We start from the raw sequence: 16,025 nt of genomic DNA on the forward strand, positions 1-16,025 counted from the left end.
GACTTATACGAACTAATGCTAATGTCAAACAAAAAGCCGATACGAATTAACAATTAATTTGTCTCTGCCTATGGTCAGATTAATAACATTACAGAAGAACGGGAATCTATTTAAAATCGGCATGACACCCACAATTTTCCTCGTAATATTAGTATTTATCAGTCGAAATTGCATACCACAAAGAGTTAGATAATTTGCTTATTAATTAAACTCCTGCCTTGTCACAAAATATGCAATGTACAAATATTTAAATCGAAAACATAAAACTGAGTCTCTTTTTGCTTCTTGTCAGACAGCTAGGCTTTTCCGAAATACCAAAAGCAGTGTACAATGAAAACGTGTATTACCGAATTGTTGCATCAATAAATACGTAAATCAGGCAATCTTGGGAAGACCTTTAGAATAGATCCGATTATGAGTTCTTTTGAATTTTTGTTTTTATATTCTTTCAAATTCGTTTTTTATAGTTTAGGAGAAAACTTTTATTGCCTTCCTAAAGGACTTCCAAGAAAACATTTCATTGACGCAACTTTAATAAAGAAATAAGAATATTGTCTGAAAGCAAAATGATACAAAAACCTAAAAGAACATTGAATTACACAAAATTAAAAAACACTTTCGTATTTGCAAATTTGTATTATATTCACGTCCTATTGATTAAAACAGCAACAAGCAAAGGCGTTGGTTAACGATCATCGAAATCCGGGTGTAATACATAACTCAGTAATATTAAGTACACGTGCACCAAATATAGACAGGGCTTTCTTAATTTGAACAGGAACATAGAAAGAGAGTTATTGAAGCATTATTGGGGCTCCTTGGTAAGTTCGTTACTACGAATGAAAAGGTAAATGATAATGAATTTTAATATTATAAATAAGACGAAATATAACTACACAAGTAAAATTTGTTGTGATATTAGAAAAATAATTATAATGTTACAAAAATTAAAACCTACATATACATACATACATACCAATAGGATAATGATTATTAATATTTGATTACATATTAAGATTTTAGTAGTATAAGATCGTAAGAAATAGTTTTTAATTTTGAAAAGAAGCTTCCTTTTTTGTTTATTTTATCTTCCATAACAAAACTCTGGTCTTAAAAATAGCACGTTCAGAAACTACTTATTACAGAAAAATCGAGATGTAGGACCTAGGGGCGAAATAATGTAACATTTAGAATTAAAAGGTAAGTCGTATATTATATGACTGTATGTGAATTATATTATATTATGGTTTCCAAAACAGTGGTTTGGGTTTAAGAATTTATTCTCATAAAAACTTACAGTTCACTTACAATGAGATATAAATAAATAAATGTATTCATGATGTACAAATTTTAAATTTAAGGTCATAAATACAATTATTAATGAGCCTAACGTTGCTTACATAGAATCATAGACGGGGTTTCCAGAAATTGGATATCTAGATTCTTATATTTGCTGTTTTATCTTAAAATATTGGTAGATTATAATATCTTCTATGTTATTTAACTTGTTACTTTCAAATTAAAATAAAATATTTGTCTTACAAAAGTTATTTAATAATATACCGACTATGAAAGAGGGTTTCTTTCACAAATAACCGCTTATTGTCCGACTCCTCTAAAATTTTCATCACGTAATTTTTCGTGACTTAAATTCAAGAGATTCTTGAAGACTGACACCATACTTAAACCATCTAATTAAATTTATTTATGGAAATTGTCGTATACATCAAGTTTAAGTGCATTATTGACAGTATATAAATTATATACCTATATTTTTATGTGGATTATTGTCTACCATTTCAAATTCGTTATAATCCTCCTCTAAATTATTACACTATGAATCTTTATTTTTATATGCTTTCATGTATTTTTCTGCCAATACCTATAGTTCGATACAAATCTGCTATAAAGGTTTTAATACCCAAACCAAACCAGTAATATACATTTACCTAAATTAGTTCATATACAGTCAGAATGCAACCGAAACGCGCGGACCTTGGCCCCGAAGATACAGATTTATTTAGAATAGAAATAGTACTTTGATACGAGCCATTATATAAAAGAAAGTGATAGAACAAGATCAGCGCTAGTTCGCATTCCTTACGTAATAGAGGACACGTTTCATTTGTTACTCATTCAAGACGCGGGCTGGAGTGAAAGATGTCGGTGCAAAACGGATGCACGGGGGCGTGTTGTGCATATTAATTAGACGAGCCTATTGTCTAGGAGCTTTATATGTTGTTTTTTTTTATTGCTTTGAATGACGAGACGACCTGGCCGTTCGCCTAGTGGGAAACTTTACAACCGCTCAAAAACAGTAGAAATACTATGAATTACAAAGTATTGTTTGGTATTCCACTGCGCTCTCCATCCTGAGACATGAGATATCAAGTCTTATTATATCCAGTAGTTACACTGAACACAATATCCATAAACGGTAACACAAGAACGGAACACATTATGTTCGGTGTGTGGCGAATAGTGCCTTTTATTAATCAGGGGTCTTAATTATAAGTTTTGTGTGTCGTAGGAGTGGTAGTAATAGTTGGTATTTTATTATTATATATTCTATGGATATGGAGAGTTTTATTGATATTTTTATTTTATTGCACTTCATAGGTATCACGTAAAGGCGGACTTAATGCCAGAGGCATTCTCTACCAGTCAACCTAAAGTTTGTCTTCATGCAAACGTCAAGTGTCATAAAATTAACAAAAGAAACCCCTGCATATCTCTCATAATAGTTAGCGCTAACAAGGCAGTATTTTAATTTTGAAATTCATAATTTATTATTACGAATTTTATGATAAATATCAGTTGTGTAACCCCATAGTGTTTATTGAACGTAACTAGCTCCTTGACTATAATAACTCAAGCCGCGTTACCAAGCGGAATGATAATTCGGACATGCTCATTTGTAGTAAACTACAGCTGATTTGTAAGTCAGCTGTCCATTGTACTACTCACATTTCTGCATACACGTTAAGTTACGATATATGAAAGCTTTGATATACAACATTTAAAATGTGTGTATGTATATATATTATTGTGAATGTATGATCTGTAAATATTATTGTGTTAAGTATATTATTATATATAATATATATACAGTATGCCCTAGACTGCCCTTTTTCGTTATTTCTCTTATTCCACCCAACGGTGTTCTGTAAGAGATTGCCTCGAGCGATAAAACCATCAAATTTTACCTCCTCTCTGCCTTTATTGGTTTTAATCTTAAATGTTTTTGTTTATGTGTACCATAAAGCTATTAAATAAAATAATGATTCGTGACGCCATAAATACTAGAAACAATTATATTTTAAGAACCAATGGTTTTGCCAAAGTCTGATTCATGAACGCTGTTTTATTTGCCTTGTTTTCAAACATGTATCTAATGCAACATATTAACCAACATTAACCGAATCAAGATGCTTAAGATACGCAAATGTTGTAGACAATGGGTTCCGAGACCGGTTATTATTCTTTAAGATATATTATAAGGGATGAACTCCTTACATACAGATGTAGAAACCCAGTTGAAGAGATTGCACTATAATATGCAATAACTGGTGCTCATAAAGTTTATTGATGTTTATTTATTGAATGAACTCTTAAAAATATGTATAAATTAACTTTCGCTCGCCATCGACTATAATGTTTCCATAATTATCAGCCTCGCTAATCTTACTACCGTTTGAAGATATGAAAACGATCTGTTTCCATATTATGGATGCGAACTGTCGCTTTGTTAATATTCTGTTTGCGATTGGAGGAAATCGACCTAAATATTTCATCGAAGTGTTACTGTCGAACATAATCAAATGAGGATTTATTATTTACGTGTGGAAGGCGACGTCGGATATGATTCTGGGGTGATTATGTTTATTTATTATATATTTTAAACTTTAAATAAATCATCTAATTGAATATACAATTTCAAAAAGGGCTGGTACATATCAGTCATCAGTATACTTTTACCATAATGTCAGGCGTTTACCGCTTCTAAGAATCCAGGTTTTAGCTCAATATTTTGATATCTTTAATGCCCTTTCTCGAAATTAAATATAACTAAAATGTGTAGATATAAGTACTTTTATCAATTGTATCGGACAGTAAGTATAATATTTATTACTAAAAGAACTTAAATCTACTATTACAAAGGTACATAATTCCTGTTTTAAACATTTCAAATATTTGAAAGTGAATAACATTGGCTCTAAATTATTGATTCATATTATATTTATATCCTATTTTCCAAAGAAATGTCATATCCCGATGCTGGTTTCAGTACGGCGTCAAGTTTCATCTTCATTTTGAAGACGTCAGCAGTGATTCTATACCGGTGTAAGACGTGAGCTACCAACACCTTCATGGACATCATCGCGTAAGATTTACCTGTAGAACAAGAAATACTCTAAGCCGGGAGGAAATTCACATTACGCTGCAAAACGCCAAAAACAAATGATACTAGTCTATCAGTCTTACTTATAAACTTATTTTAGCGTTAAGTGGTGGTTAAGAATTCCTTAAATAGCTGTCAAAAACATCATCGGTTTAGTTTAAACCTTATTAAGAGGCAAGATGGCGGGTTTTGGCTTACAGCTGATCGAGTAAATTTGTGTTTTAACTAAGCATAGCTTTGTGATTTTTATAAGTAAGACTGTTTATGTACAAACGTACCTATATTTATGTTTAACGCTTGTTGCTGTCAAGTCTGACGAGTCAAAATGAATTGTCGTACATTTGTTTTTGACGCTTATAGCGCTAAACGTATTCTCCTGGAACGTCAAAAAATACAAATACACGGATTGTATAAAAATGGTGTTATTCCAGTTGAGTCAACTCATTCATGCTATAGACATAACACTACATTCCGCCCCTACCACATATCTGATCCAATATTTCGACATACCAATACAATTACGTTTCCCGATGCTAAACGGGGCGTATGCGTTTGGATTCTTAGGCAAGGTATCCGGGTTCAGCCATCGCTCTGGTCTGAATTGATGCGCATCTGAACCCCATATAGATTGACGATGCATACTCCAGAATCCAAGCAGACAGTTGGTACCCGCTGGGACTATATAGTTTTCTGAAAAAAATCATAATAGGACTAGATAGGGACAAATTAAGTACGTAAATTTTGGGACGACCTGATGGTCGGGGCGCACTGATGTAATCATCATTCCGCCCCGTGTCTATGAAGGTTTCAAAGCCTTTGAAACGTCGGGAAGTTAAACATAAATCATAATCGCGAAAAAAAACCGTATAACTAGAGTTATTTCAATTACTTAAGTATTTAGAAATATTACCCTGGTGGCGAAGAATAAATTATTTGTTTTGATTCTGACATTGCTCCTTTGTACTACGCAACTTAAAATGAATGTATCATCAGTTATTAACTTCAACTTACTTAATTTAACTTCGGTATCCGTACATCTGGCAACTCAAACGCCATAGGGTAAAGCCGCATAGTTTCCTTAATTACTGCTTCAACATATACTAATTTAGGTAAATCATTTTTGTCTACATCCTTATCGGGATCATTAAATATTTCTAGTACCCTGAAACATATGAATTGAAAAGCAATTGTGAGGTAAACATACGGATACATTATAAGAACATCGATTTAATTTTCCAAAAAAATATCTATTAAAGATTTTTAACACACGGAGACGAAGCCAGTCATCAGCTATTATGTAACACAATAATAACTTACTCCCTCATAACAGCTCGATTCTGAACATCTGGATATGAGCCTAACGTAGCAAATATGCACGTCAAAGCACTGGACAAAGTATCAAAACCTGCGATGAGGAACGTATCTATGTTCTCTGATCTCCTGGTCGGTGAGGCCATCGTCGTCTGCTAGTTGCAGCATCAAATCAATCAGTGGCTTGCTTTTTCCTTTAAATAAAATAAATAAGGTGCTTAAAGCGGCGATAGCCTAGTTGGGAGGTGTCCGCTGGTTCAAAACCCGAGTATCCGATATATGTGTATTATTTGTGAATTATCGCTTGCTTCAACGGTCACGGAAAACATCGTGAGGAAACCTGCATACCTGAGAAGTTCTCCATAATAATTTCGAAGGTGTGTGAAGTCTACCAACCCGCACTAGGCCAGCGTGATGGACTAAGGCCTAATCCCTTTCAGTAGTAGAGGAGGCCCGTGTCCAGCAGTGGGACAGTATATAACATAGGGCTGATATTATATAAATAAGGTGTTGAAACCCGCTATAATGGCCTACGTGAGTGGCGTTCCGGGATCAGCCTATGTATATTAGGTTCTAACAGGCCGGCATAACTGTGTCGATTACTGAGGCGTAATCATCTCTCAGCAGTAAACATTCTATATAGATCTTACTCCGCTTTACCATCAGATACAATGAAGTAACTTTGCCTTAACAATAATAATAATAATATCAGCCCTGTATTATATACTTGCCCACTGCTGAGCACGGGCCTATGCCTTGCCCATATAGAAAAAAAATAAAATCGTTTCAGAATTCTTGGGAATCATTAGTAGTAGAATATTATAAGAAGCAATCCTCTTCGTTGAAATAGTCATTTTATGATTGTGGAAATTTAAATATTGGCATGCACAAAATGAACGTAAAAAACACGATTGCTTAATAATTTTGTTAATAAAGAAATTGACCTACCTGAATCATTTTGATAACAATTGTTTTGTACCATATTTTTCAACTTCTCCTTTCTCTTAACAATCATCTAAAAGTAAAATTCCATCAATATGCCGCAAGCAAAAACTTTCAGAACAAATTTTATTGAAAACTTAGACAATATTTTCTCTTTCATTAAATTCAATATTTATTGTGACTCAAAAAAAAAGTATCAGCAGTATCAAATTAAACATAAAGTAATTCTATTGAACCCCACTCCACATACCATCTGGTGCAGTGGCGTACATTATCACTACGAGAAAAATACATTCTTAGTTATTAAAATCATACCCTGTTTGACATATCGTGTATGATTTTCAAACATCTCAACTCCGCTTTCCTGTGCTCAGAGAAGTAATACACAAACGGGATATGAAACCAGACTCTCAAGAACTTCGTTGTCAAAATGTTCAGAATATTTTGAACGCTCTCAACGTATTCAACGTTCAGCGGAGTGTATCCGTCCCCGTCGCATGTTAGAGTCTCTGTAACATATAGACCTAAAAATAAAAATCTTATACCTTCATCATAATAATACTTAGAACACCCCTTTTCAATTTTCATTTCAAGTATTCTTAACATTACACGCATTCACCACTTCAATATCCTAAGGTATAGAAAGAGGCGTCATTAATTAGCAAGACGTGATAGGGGCATATCGCCACCTTGGGCACATTCCAAACTCCGATACTGAGCAAAAAGGCAATATCACTTATACCCGGGATTACAATGGGAATACAATGCATCTACACCATGCAGATTAGATGAATAATCATATTAATACGGGGAGGATCTACTTAAAATAAGTATTAAATATATGTTTTAGATTTAACAGTTAGATACTACGCAGTCATGCAAACGTTTAAAACCGGTGCGAATAAAAAGGATCAGCAAACCTTGACACCGATCGCAGCTAGTATTATATGGGAGAGACTTATCTAAGCATATTATTAAAAATGTACAGATTCAATTAAAACTATTTTACGGATTTTATCTTGTTTTTTTATATTATAATTTTCTTATAATAATTTTCTATTTTAAAACAGCTATAAAATAGTTTTATTTTAATGTCTAACATTCGTGTAATCATAAGGAATCATTGTACAGATTCAATAATTATTAGATTAATATTTTTTAATATTGCCTATTGCTTAAATTTTGGAAAAAAATATCTCTTAATAACTCAACGTAAATATTTTCTCTGTTTATTCTTGAATTGCTCTTCGCCCAATTCGACGGTACATGTAATATAGTCATTCTACCAATGAGGCGGTAAAGGAAATAGAAAAAAAATATAACACTTACGGAACACAGTCTCTAAATTATTTAATAGCAAATAACGGAACTGATCGAACGGTCCTTTCCCAACTTCCACAGCTAAGTCTTCGACAAGTTTCTTTGACTGGTTATTAAATATACCCATATAGCCATTCAATATCTGCACACTTAACGCTGGGTTCAACAGTTTTCGGTGTAATTTCCATTTTGGAACTGTTTGAAGTTAAATTGATATCAATTTTAGAATCATCAGAACCTTGTTCAACACAATACATGTTATTGGTACTTAAATTGTATTACATTGGTAAATATTTATAAAGTAAAATGTAAATATTAATAAGTACTTTAAAAAAACTGGAATAATATATAGCCTATAACAATAAATATCAAACGATAGACACCTCATTTGTCAAAACCGATTCAGAAAATGCGTCGCTACATATGCACTACATACATAGGGTGTTAAAAATATTACCCTTCCTTGCTTCAAAGTAGTTGAGTTAAAACTGTAGACAATCTTTTGTTTATGTGATTAAAGTTACGATATTTTAATTACATTATCATTCATTTATTTATGTACACTTAATTTAAATTAAATTAACAATAATATGATTTACAGATGACTTTAAAACGTTCTCCAACCAGACATGACTTCATATGAGTTATAAATATGTCACTCAAATCGCTATGCATCGGTATATAAAAAAGATTTTATAATAAGTTGACGGTATGTATGTATGTCTAGATGAAACCATTATGGTCAAGAAGTATTAACTTAGATGCAGTGATATCTTGTTTTACCGCTAAGCATTCAAAAACTATGTTAATCTATTGGAAGTAACGCATGTCTTACTCCTAATGTATTAATCTGTCCTTACTTTTTTACTTACCATCAGCAGAAAATATTCCTTCTCCAACCAAAGGCTTAGAAAAATCATAATAAAAAGCCTTTTTGTAACTCGTATTAGCAATGGTGGCACAATCATCAATATCTGTGATGCCTGGAAAGAAGGTTTCAAAAGGATTACCCTCCGCGATGTAACAATTAATTTAGTTTGTATTTATTCATAAAGGTTATTGGTAAGCTACACGGACACAAAAGTACTACACGAATAATAAAATATAAGGTTATTATGACTAATTAGTTTACGTTGTAATTAAATATATTTGTTTTTGATTTTTTTTTACTCTCGACGTTGCGAACGAACTTCAGACATAAACATCACGAGGCAAAATTTATTTCTGTATTTCAAATCTAAATATCAGGGCCCCTGTAGAGATATATTTTTCTACATGAAAGTTTTGTTTTTATGTTTATATTCCTTCGATTTAAGCTGATAATTATTAACGCCGAATTGAGTACCCACCCCCTTCTTCGTAGTCAGTGAAAATAAATATCCTTACCATATAATGTCATCGGTCCTATTGACAATGTGATGACGCCTCCTTTCTCGTCGCACTCTTCAGTAATCTTCCTCAGGGTTTCAAATATCTCTGTAGATTCAAAAGTCATAATAGGGCGAGTAGACAGTAAAAAATATACTAATATGTTATTTTAGTTTACAGATTCTTAAATTGGGTAAAAAAAGTATTTCATCACACAATTATCGTCACTTTATAATTTCTTGTCGATGCAATGTTATCGGACTAAATTGACCTCTTCTAAACTTATTTATTTCCTATAATATAAATGACAATAACATTTTATAATAAGTCACTCGAACCGCAGGCATAAATAAAAAGGGTAAATTTAGGACAAAATAAACATAAATAAAAAATAATTTTAATGTTACGCACCTTAATGCCACTACATTTACGACCACGTTCACACACATGCCATATTCGCACTACTCAAACTCCGCATGATCAAAAAAATCAGAAAAGTAAAACTGAGATTTTAGTGAAAATTTCGCTATTTACAAATGATTTTAAGCCCAAGGTTAGCAGAGGTAAAGACTCATATGTATTTATTAACGGAATATCAAAATGACTGTATAATAAAAATATACTCTACGGGTAGTATCACCTAAGAAATGATGAATATGTCCTATTAAAGGTAACTTTCCTTGATAGAGCTGGGACGCAAAGAATGCGCAGTTTTCCATTTTCTTTTCCACAAAACCCACAAAAAACAAATGCAACACACAAGTGTTAGAAACAACATTACCACTGAGAAGGTTAGTTATTACTACAAGTTTCTTACTTTGTTAGCATTTATAGCGTTGTTAGGGTCAGCAGATTGGCAATGTTTAGACCTAAATAAGTTACTCGTATACCTAAAGGTAGATACACATGCTTGTTGATTAAATGAAAACCAAATACGAATATTGCCTAATTTTTAAGACCTGTTTAAGAATTTTTCAAATTCTAAATCTGAAGATAAGTACTTGTCTACAATAATTGTAATCAAAATTTTATTAACGTAAGGGTTTTGGATAATTTATTAGTTATAGATAGGAGTCTACCATAGGATTTCTTAATACACCGTGTATAAATATACGTTTTATATTTACCATCAACAAGAACATCTTAGAATCGTGAAGTAAATATTCGTAAGACAAAATATAAACTGATCTCTTCGCAGATTGAACCTACTGCGTGTTATTTCTCAACAAGCTCATTAATCGCTACGCCACGGCGGCTGTCATAATCAACCAAGCTCTAATACAGGTCCCAAAAATATAATGTCATAAAAATATTTCACTGTATATATTTACAATTAACTATCAATGAAATAATATTGTTTACAGCATAAATTAATTTATTTTAATCATTACGATAATTTCGTGTCACCGGGGTCAGCATTATTCACAATTTAAACATTTCAATGTTTGTATATTTTATTAAATACATTAAATACATAACAAACTTTACCTTATCTTATTTTTTTTATGTTTCGAATAAAAGTCTAAGATATAAATTTAAACCGTATTTACATAGGAATAAGATGTACTTTTGAGGCATGACTCGACTGTAAATAACCACATTTTCAATAAACACCAATAGCGATAGAAAAATCGTCTCTATGTTAACAACTCTCAAATATAGGTAGAACGTTTTGGGCCTTCGACAATTTCATTAACTTTACAAAACATAATAGCAAACCTACCACTTTATAGTTCAGAAATACTAAATTACCATGACAGAATTCATCTTCAGCCTATGGAAGTCCACTTTTGAAAAAAGGCTTTCTTTTAAAATTTATGGACACACCAGACCGTATTTTCTTTATACGGGGACTGCAAAGTGGGGTCACTGCTCTTGATGCAAGCGGAATGGGGTCCATATAGAATGTCGGTTGATAAAAGATAATTACTAATTCCCTAGCCAAAGTGTCGTCGATCGATTCATTATGTAAGGGTGACAAATTTCGCAGGTTTTCTAAAACGTAGTATTGCATTTACAAAATATGACTTTAACGCAAAAGCCCTACGAGCATCCAAACAGAAACTAATAATCAAAGAGAATTATAATATATATGGAAACTAATAATGGTACGCAGAATGGTAGTTAGCTAATGAACTATGATTTTTGTCGTATTGTCAATGTTATAGCTGTCACTGAGGCAAAGAAAATGTTATTTTTTCCCCACCCCCAAACTTGGCAAAGGTCTTAGTTATTCTGCCTACTTTGTGACGTCATCACATAAAAAGTTTAAAAAATTATATAAAAAAATATATTGCATAGATTTCAAAAAGAAATAAATAAGTCTCATAAAATAGACTACTCAACAAAATAAAAAAACAAAAAAAAGTACCTAAAAATACTTTACATACCGAATTATACTGGCCTATTTAATCGGTATATAGGCTCATTATCAACAATAGAACGACTACTATTTCAGTTGATTTTAACGAACAACCCCAATCTCTATCTTCAAATCGGACGCAAAAACGGACCAATCAGAAAAAAGTTGGACACGCATACTTATTTTGATTGGTTATTCGGGATCAACCTGAAAAAAGAGATTATGATCCTTTGATTTATGGTGTAAACGCTTTATCTATTGGTAAAACATTCCTCCTAAAATATCATATTGGGTTTTACAATCATGTGCAATTTACTTTATGCCCCAATTTCGCAATATACCTACATAAGAGATCGTTGCTTATTTCTGTGTAGTATTTACTATTTTAATACAGATAGGTTATTTTTTTAACGTCAAGGAGCTACGCTGTAGACATTTGTCTACAGGACTAGACCGGTTCGACTGAAATGATACCACGATCTTGCAGTAAACCAACGAAGTCAGCATGTTGTTAGTTTAATGGTGTGCGTAAGATTTTCGAAGACGCAAACACTCCTCTCATTATATAACTAACTGTTTCTTGTTGCTTCGCCTACGTGAAGATTTTCCAGGATAAAAATACCTCTATATATTAAACCAGAATAAAATGGTAGCCCATCCCCTTCCCAAGGTTTCAGACTACCCCTTTCTAAATGTAATTGAAATCTATTAGGTAGTTTTTGAATTCCCATTCAAACAGCCTGGCGGGAGGACTTTGTTTTATAAATTATGTAAGAATTTATATTTTCAATAACAAACGGAACCATCAATACAACTTGTTTAAATTAAAACAATGTTGCATTTTATTATCTGACTTCGTTTGCGCATAAAACAACCAAAGGTAGTGATTACGTAATAAAAACGAATAGGCGATTATTAAAACCAGATTATAATCCACGAGCTATAATTGCTCGTTACTTTGTATCGAAACGGAATAAACAACTGTAAATTGTGTAATGGAGATATTATAATAAAATACCAACTAATTTAATTGAAAAATACAATACTGACTGCCTCGGTGGCGTAGTTGTATTATAGTACGACTGACACACACAAATTCCTGACTCCAGACTGCTGTTGAGTAGAAAAGCTTCCAATTTTACTCGAAACAAGATTCAAACCCGGGACCTCTGAGCCGTAACGTACCTCGCGTGCAGTACAACTACGCGACTGAGGCAGTCATTTAATCATGCTTGTATAAAAAATAATACTTACCTATGAATAATTTTGAATTATTGTTTCCTTAATTTAGAAGCATCGTATACCGTAACTTTGGAGAGATGTCCAGACTTCGATTTCCATGTCATAATATTTACAACCAAGCCGAACATATAATATACAACAGGTTACAGAGTCAGATCAGGTTATAATAGGATACATAATTGTGGTGACGAGCGAAGGATGCAATATTCATCGTCGATCGATAATATTTACATTATTGCACTCAACTTTGCACTTTCACCTTAGTTAAGACTAGTTACTACGAATCAGAGAATAAAAGAATCTCCAGAAGCGTGTGCAATAGCAGCAAATATTTGTATATACTTGCGATTCGCCGCAAGTCCTGCAAGCTGCAAAATTCAGACTGCAAAAGTCAGCTCGGCGTGAAATTTTAATACAATAATAGTAATAGTAAAAATCACTATTTTAGTAATAGTCAAAATAACTTGCGGAAGATAATATTCTAAGTTTTGGCATCAAATTCATTTTTGACTGTCATGCAAGGATAAAAAAGACATATTCAACGAAAAAAGGTATATTTAAAGGTAACTTCATAAAAATATTTTACAACCCCACCGCCCTTTACATGTTCTCTACACGAAGCTTAATGCAAAAATCGCTTATTCAAGCAAATTACTGGGATTTAATCATCAATACTGGACACAACTATTTAATTGGCTTTCTTGAAGTATTCTTTGCTCTCCTTGGGATTTGGTTTGATGGTGTCAGCGTTCGTGTCTGGGTTCCAGTTCGCTGGACACACTAAAAAACAAAATTTAGATTTAATAATTATAATTTATATTTTCATTGTTCATCAAGCTTTGTTGTTTAGTGATGTAGTGCATCGCTAACATTGACAGTGTAATAGAATCGTTTCGATATTTATAAAGCTTATCTCTCTACATTTCGAATATTTTGTTTCATGGCCTACGAATGTGAGTAAACCTCTTTTAATTATATTCAAGTGAAAAGGAGATCCCAAAAGATTAAAAAAAATAGGACTTATAAAGTGACCTAAAATATTTTTCCTGTCAAATGTATTTCAATAAATTCGGCATCCTATCTAATATGTTATGTTTGTATATTGTATCACTTACGTCGCTTAACACCATCTTAGATCAATCAAAATCACCGCACCAGCTATTAAGCCCTTTATAAATACGATTAAAAATTTATGGATATGAAACAGTCACGTGACACAACCAAATTTATCCTCCTGCGCCGCCCGGGACATGCAATATTGTGCAATATGTATAGTGAAGACACATAGCTGAGGCCTAAAGCTACCTACATACGTCGAAATGTTGTAATAATTAACAAAAGTGTAGTAGAAATTAACTGTTTTAATCGAGATAACCTTGTAGCGAAACATTTCGTACATGCTGCGGAGTGAGACACTGTCACGTCATAGTCGATGTACTTACTAGCTTCCGATGACGAAGGCTCATAAGAAGCCGTTTCCAATCGTGTTACCTTTGAGAAAACTTATAAGTTATCAACTTTTCATACTAACAATACTGACCAGACATGCTTTTCATATAAATCCCTATATAATACTAAAATATTTAAATGAATTTATTGACGACACAGTATTCTAATAAATAATATCTTACTTAAATGGCTTAAAATTAGTAAGAATTATCGGGTTGAGAGTACTCTCTATATTATTTATATTATAAGGTAAAGTTTGTGAATTTGAATCTAAGGTCTATCCAGACCTACCGTTCTATTTTTGAAATTCTAAACAACTTTCGATCCCAGGAACGCCAATAACGCTAGTCAAGAGATCAAATTAAAAATATTTTACATTCGTTTTATTTCGATGTTTAACATTCGCGTAAACATAAGGATTTATTATGCTCGTCAAGAGGCCAGCGAAAATAGTTATCTATAAACTCTATCATACCTTCTCCGTGTTTGTCAGCGAATTGGAAAGCCTTTACCAGCCTCAGGGTCTCGTCCACAGATCTACCGACGGGCAGGTCGTTGACTGACATGTGCCTCAACACGCCGTTCCTATCAATGATGAACAGACCTGAAAGTAAAATATTTTTCAAAACTACAGACAAATTTAATGGACTAAGGATAATAATAACTCCTATCTTCAGATCAAACTCGATAATGAACAATATAATAAATAATTAACAGTTAGCTTTTCAAACTTTAATCCAATTCACCTGTTTTCGCGATCGATCCAAAAACGATTAAGATTGTTTATTAAAATCTGAGATGGAATGAGGACGACCGAATTTGGTGAAGACAAAATGGATATACAATTCAACTTGAACCTTGTTGTAATTGGCAAATATGAAATATAGATTTGACAAACATTTCTAAACAACTTTTTGTGTACAATAAAGTAAATAAATAAGAAAATTTCGTAATAAATATTTTTATGTAAGGTTTAATTAATTATAATAAACTAGATTCTTACCGCGAAGTGCAAACCCGTCATCCAATAAAACATCGTAATCCTGCGAGATCTTCTTTTTATAGTCAGCCAGCAGGGGAATGTCCAGTTTGCCCAGACCGCCATCCTGTCAAAAAAGGTTTATAATATTTTGTCTAGGTGGTTCTCAAATCGAAATTAACATCACTTGTTTTATCATTTTGTACCTGTAATGTACTAATTAAATATTATTAGTCACACAAGGCAAAGTTCATAAATATTTACAAAAATATAACCTATACTAAAAGTAATGAAATATCCTAATGAAATATAAAGGAAACATTTAAAAACTTTTAAGTTCATTGTGATCTTAACATACTCAAAAATAATTTGTGTTATGATTGTTATATACACCATTTAAAGTACAGAAAAAAAATCAAAAAAATAATGTTATTACTTTCACACATGCAAGCAATTAGCGATTTTTTTTTTATATTTTAAAAAGTAAATGAAAAATTACAACATTTAATATTTCAAATGCTCTCTTACCTTTCTGGGCGTGTTAACCCATGCAAGATGACTGAACTCAGAGTCTGTGGAGACACCAATCACTTGGCAGTCAATGCTGGCAAAGTCCTTAGCCCTCTCGCTAAACGCAATAAGCTCAGTAG

General features: G+C 32.5%; 2 protein-coding genes across 2 annotated transcripts; both read right to left on the reverse strand.

Annotated features, from left to right (window-relative positions):
- Positions 1 to 3,300: 3,300 nt before the first annotated feature.
- On the reverse strand, positions 3,301 to 10,022 carry LOC115453258 (cytochrome P450 4g15). The gene is given in 11 exon segments (XM_037445172.1): positions 3,301 to 4,395; positions 4,913 to 5,092; positions 5,414 to 5,452; positions 5,455 to 5,630; positions 5,808 to 5,907; positions 6,662 to 6,728; positions 6,971 to 7,164; positions 7,985 to 8,170; positions 8,848 to 8,958; positions 9,362 to 9,451; positions 9,972 to 10,022. Coding segments are annotated over 10 exon segments (1,221 nt in total). The 5' UTR covers positions 9,375 to 9,451; positions 9,972 to 10,022; the 3' UTR covers positions 3,301 to 4,240.
- Positions 10,023 to 13,484: 3,462 nt separating this feature from the next.
- LOC119191268 (thioredoxin-dependent peroxide reductase, mitochondrial-like) lies at positions 13,485 to 16,020 on the reverse strand (the record flags this gene model as incomplete). The annotated part of the gene is made up of 4 exons (XM_037445173.1): positions 13,485 to 13,727; positions 14,872 to 15,000; positions 15,400 to 15,502; positions 15,904 to 16,020. Coding segments are annotated over 4 exons (441 nt in total), but the record flags the coding sequence as incomplete, so codon positions are not given.
- Positions 16,021 to 16,025: the final 5 nt, after the last annotated feature.

The sequence above is a fragment of the Manduca sexta genome, unplaced genomic scaffold (assembly GCF_014839805.1).
Source record: "Manduca sexta isolate Smith_Timp_Sample1 unplaced genomic scaffold, JHU_Msex_v1.0 HiC_scaffold_1271, whole genome shotgun sequence".
In the NCBI taxonomy this organism is placed as follows: Eukaryota; Metazoa; Arthropoda; class Insecta; order Lepidoptera; family Sphingidae; genus Manduca; species Manduca sexta.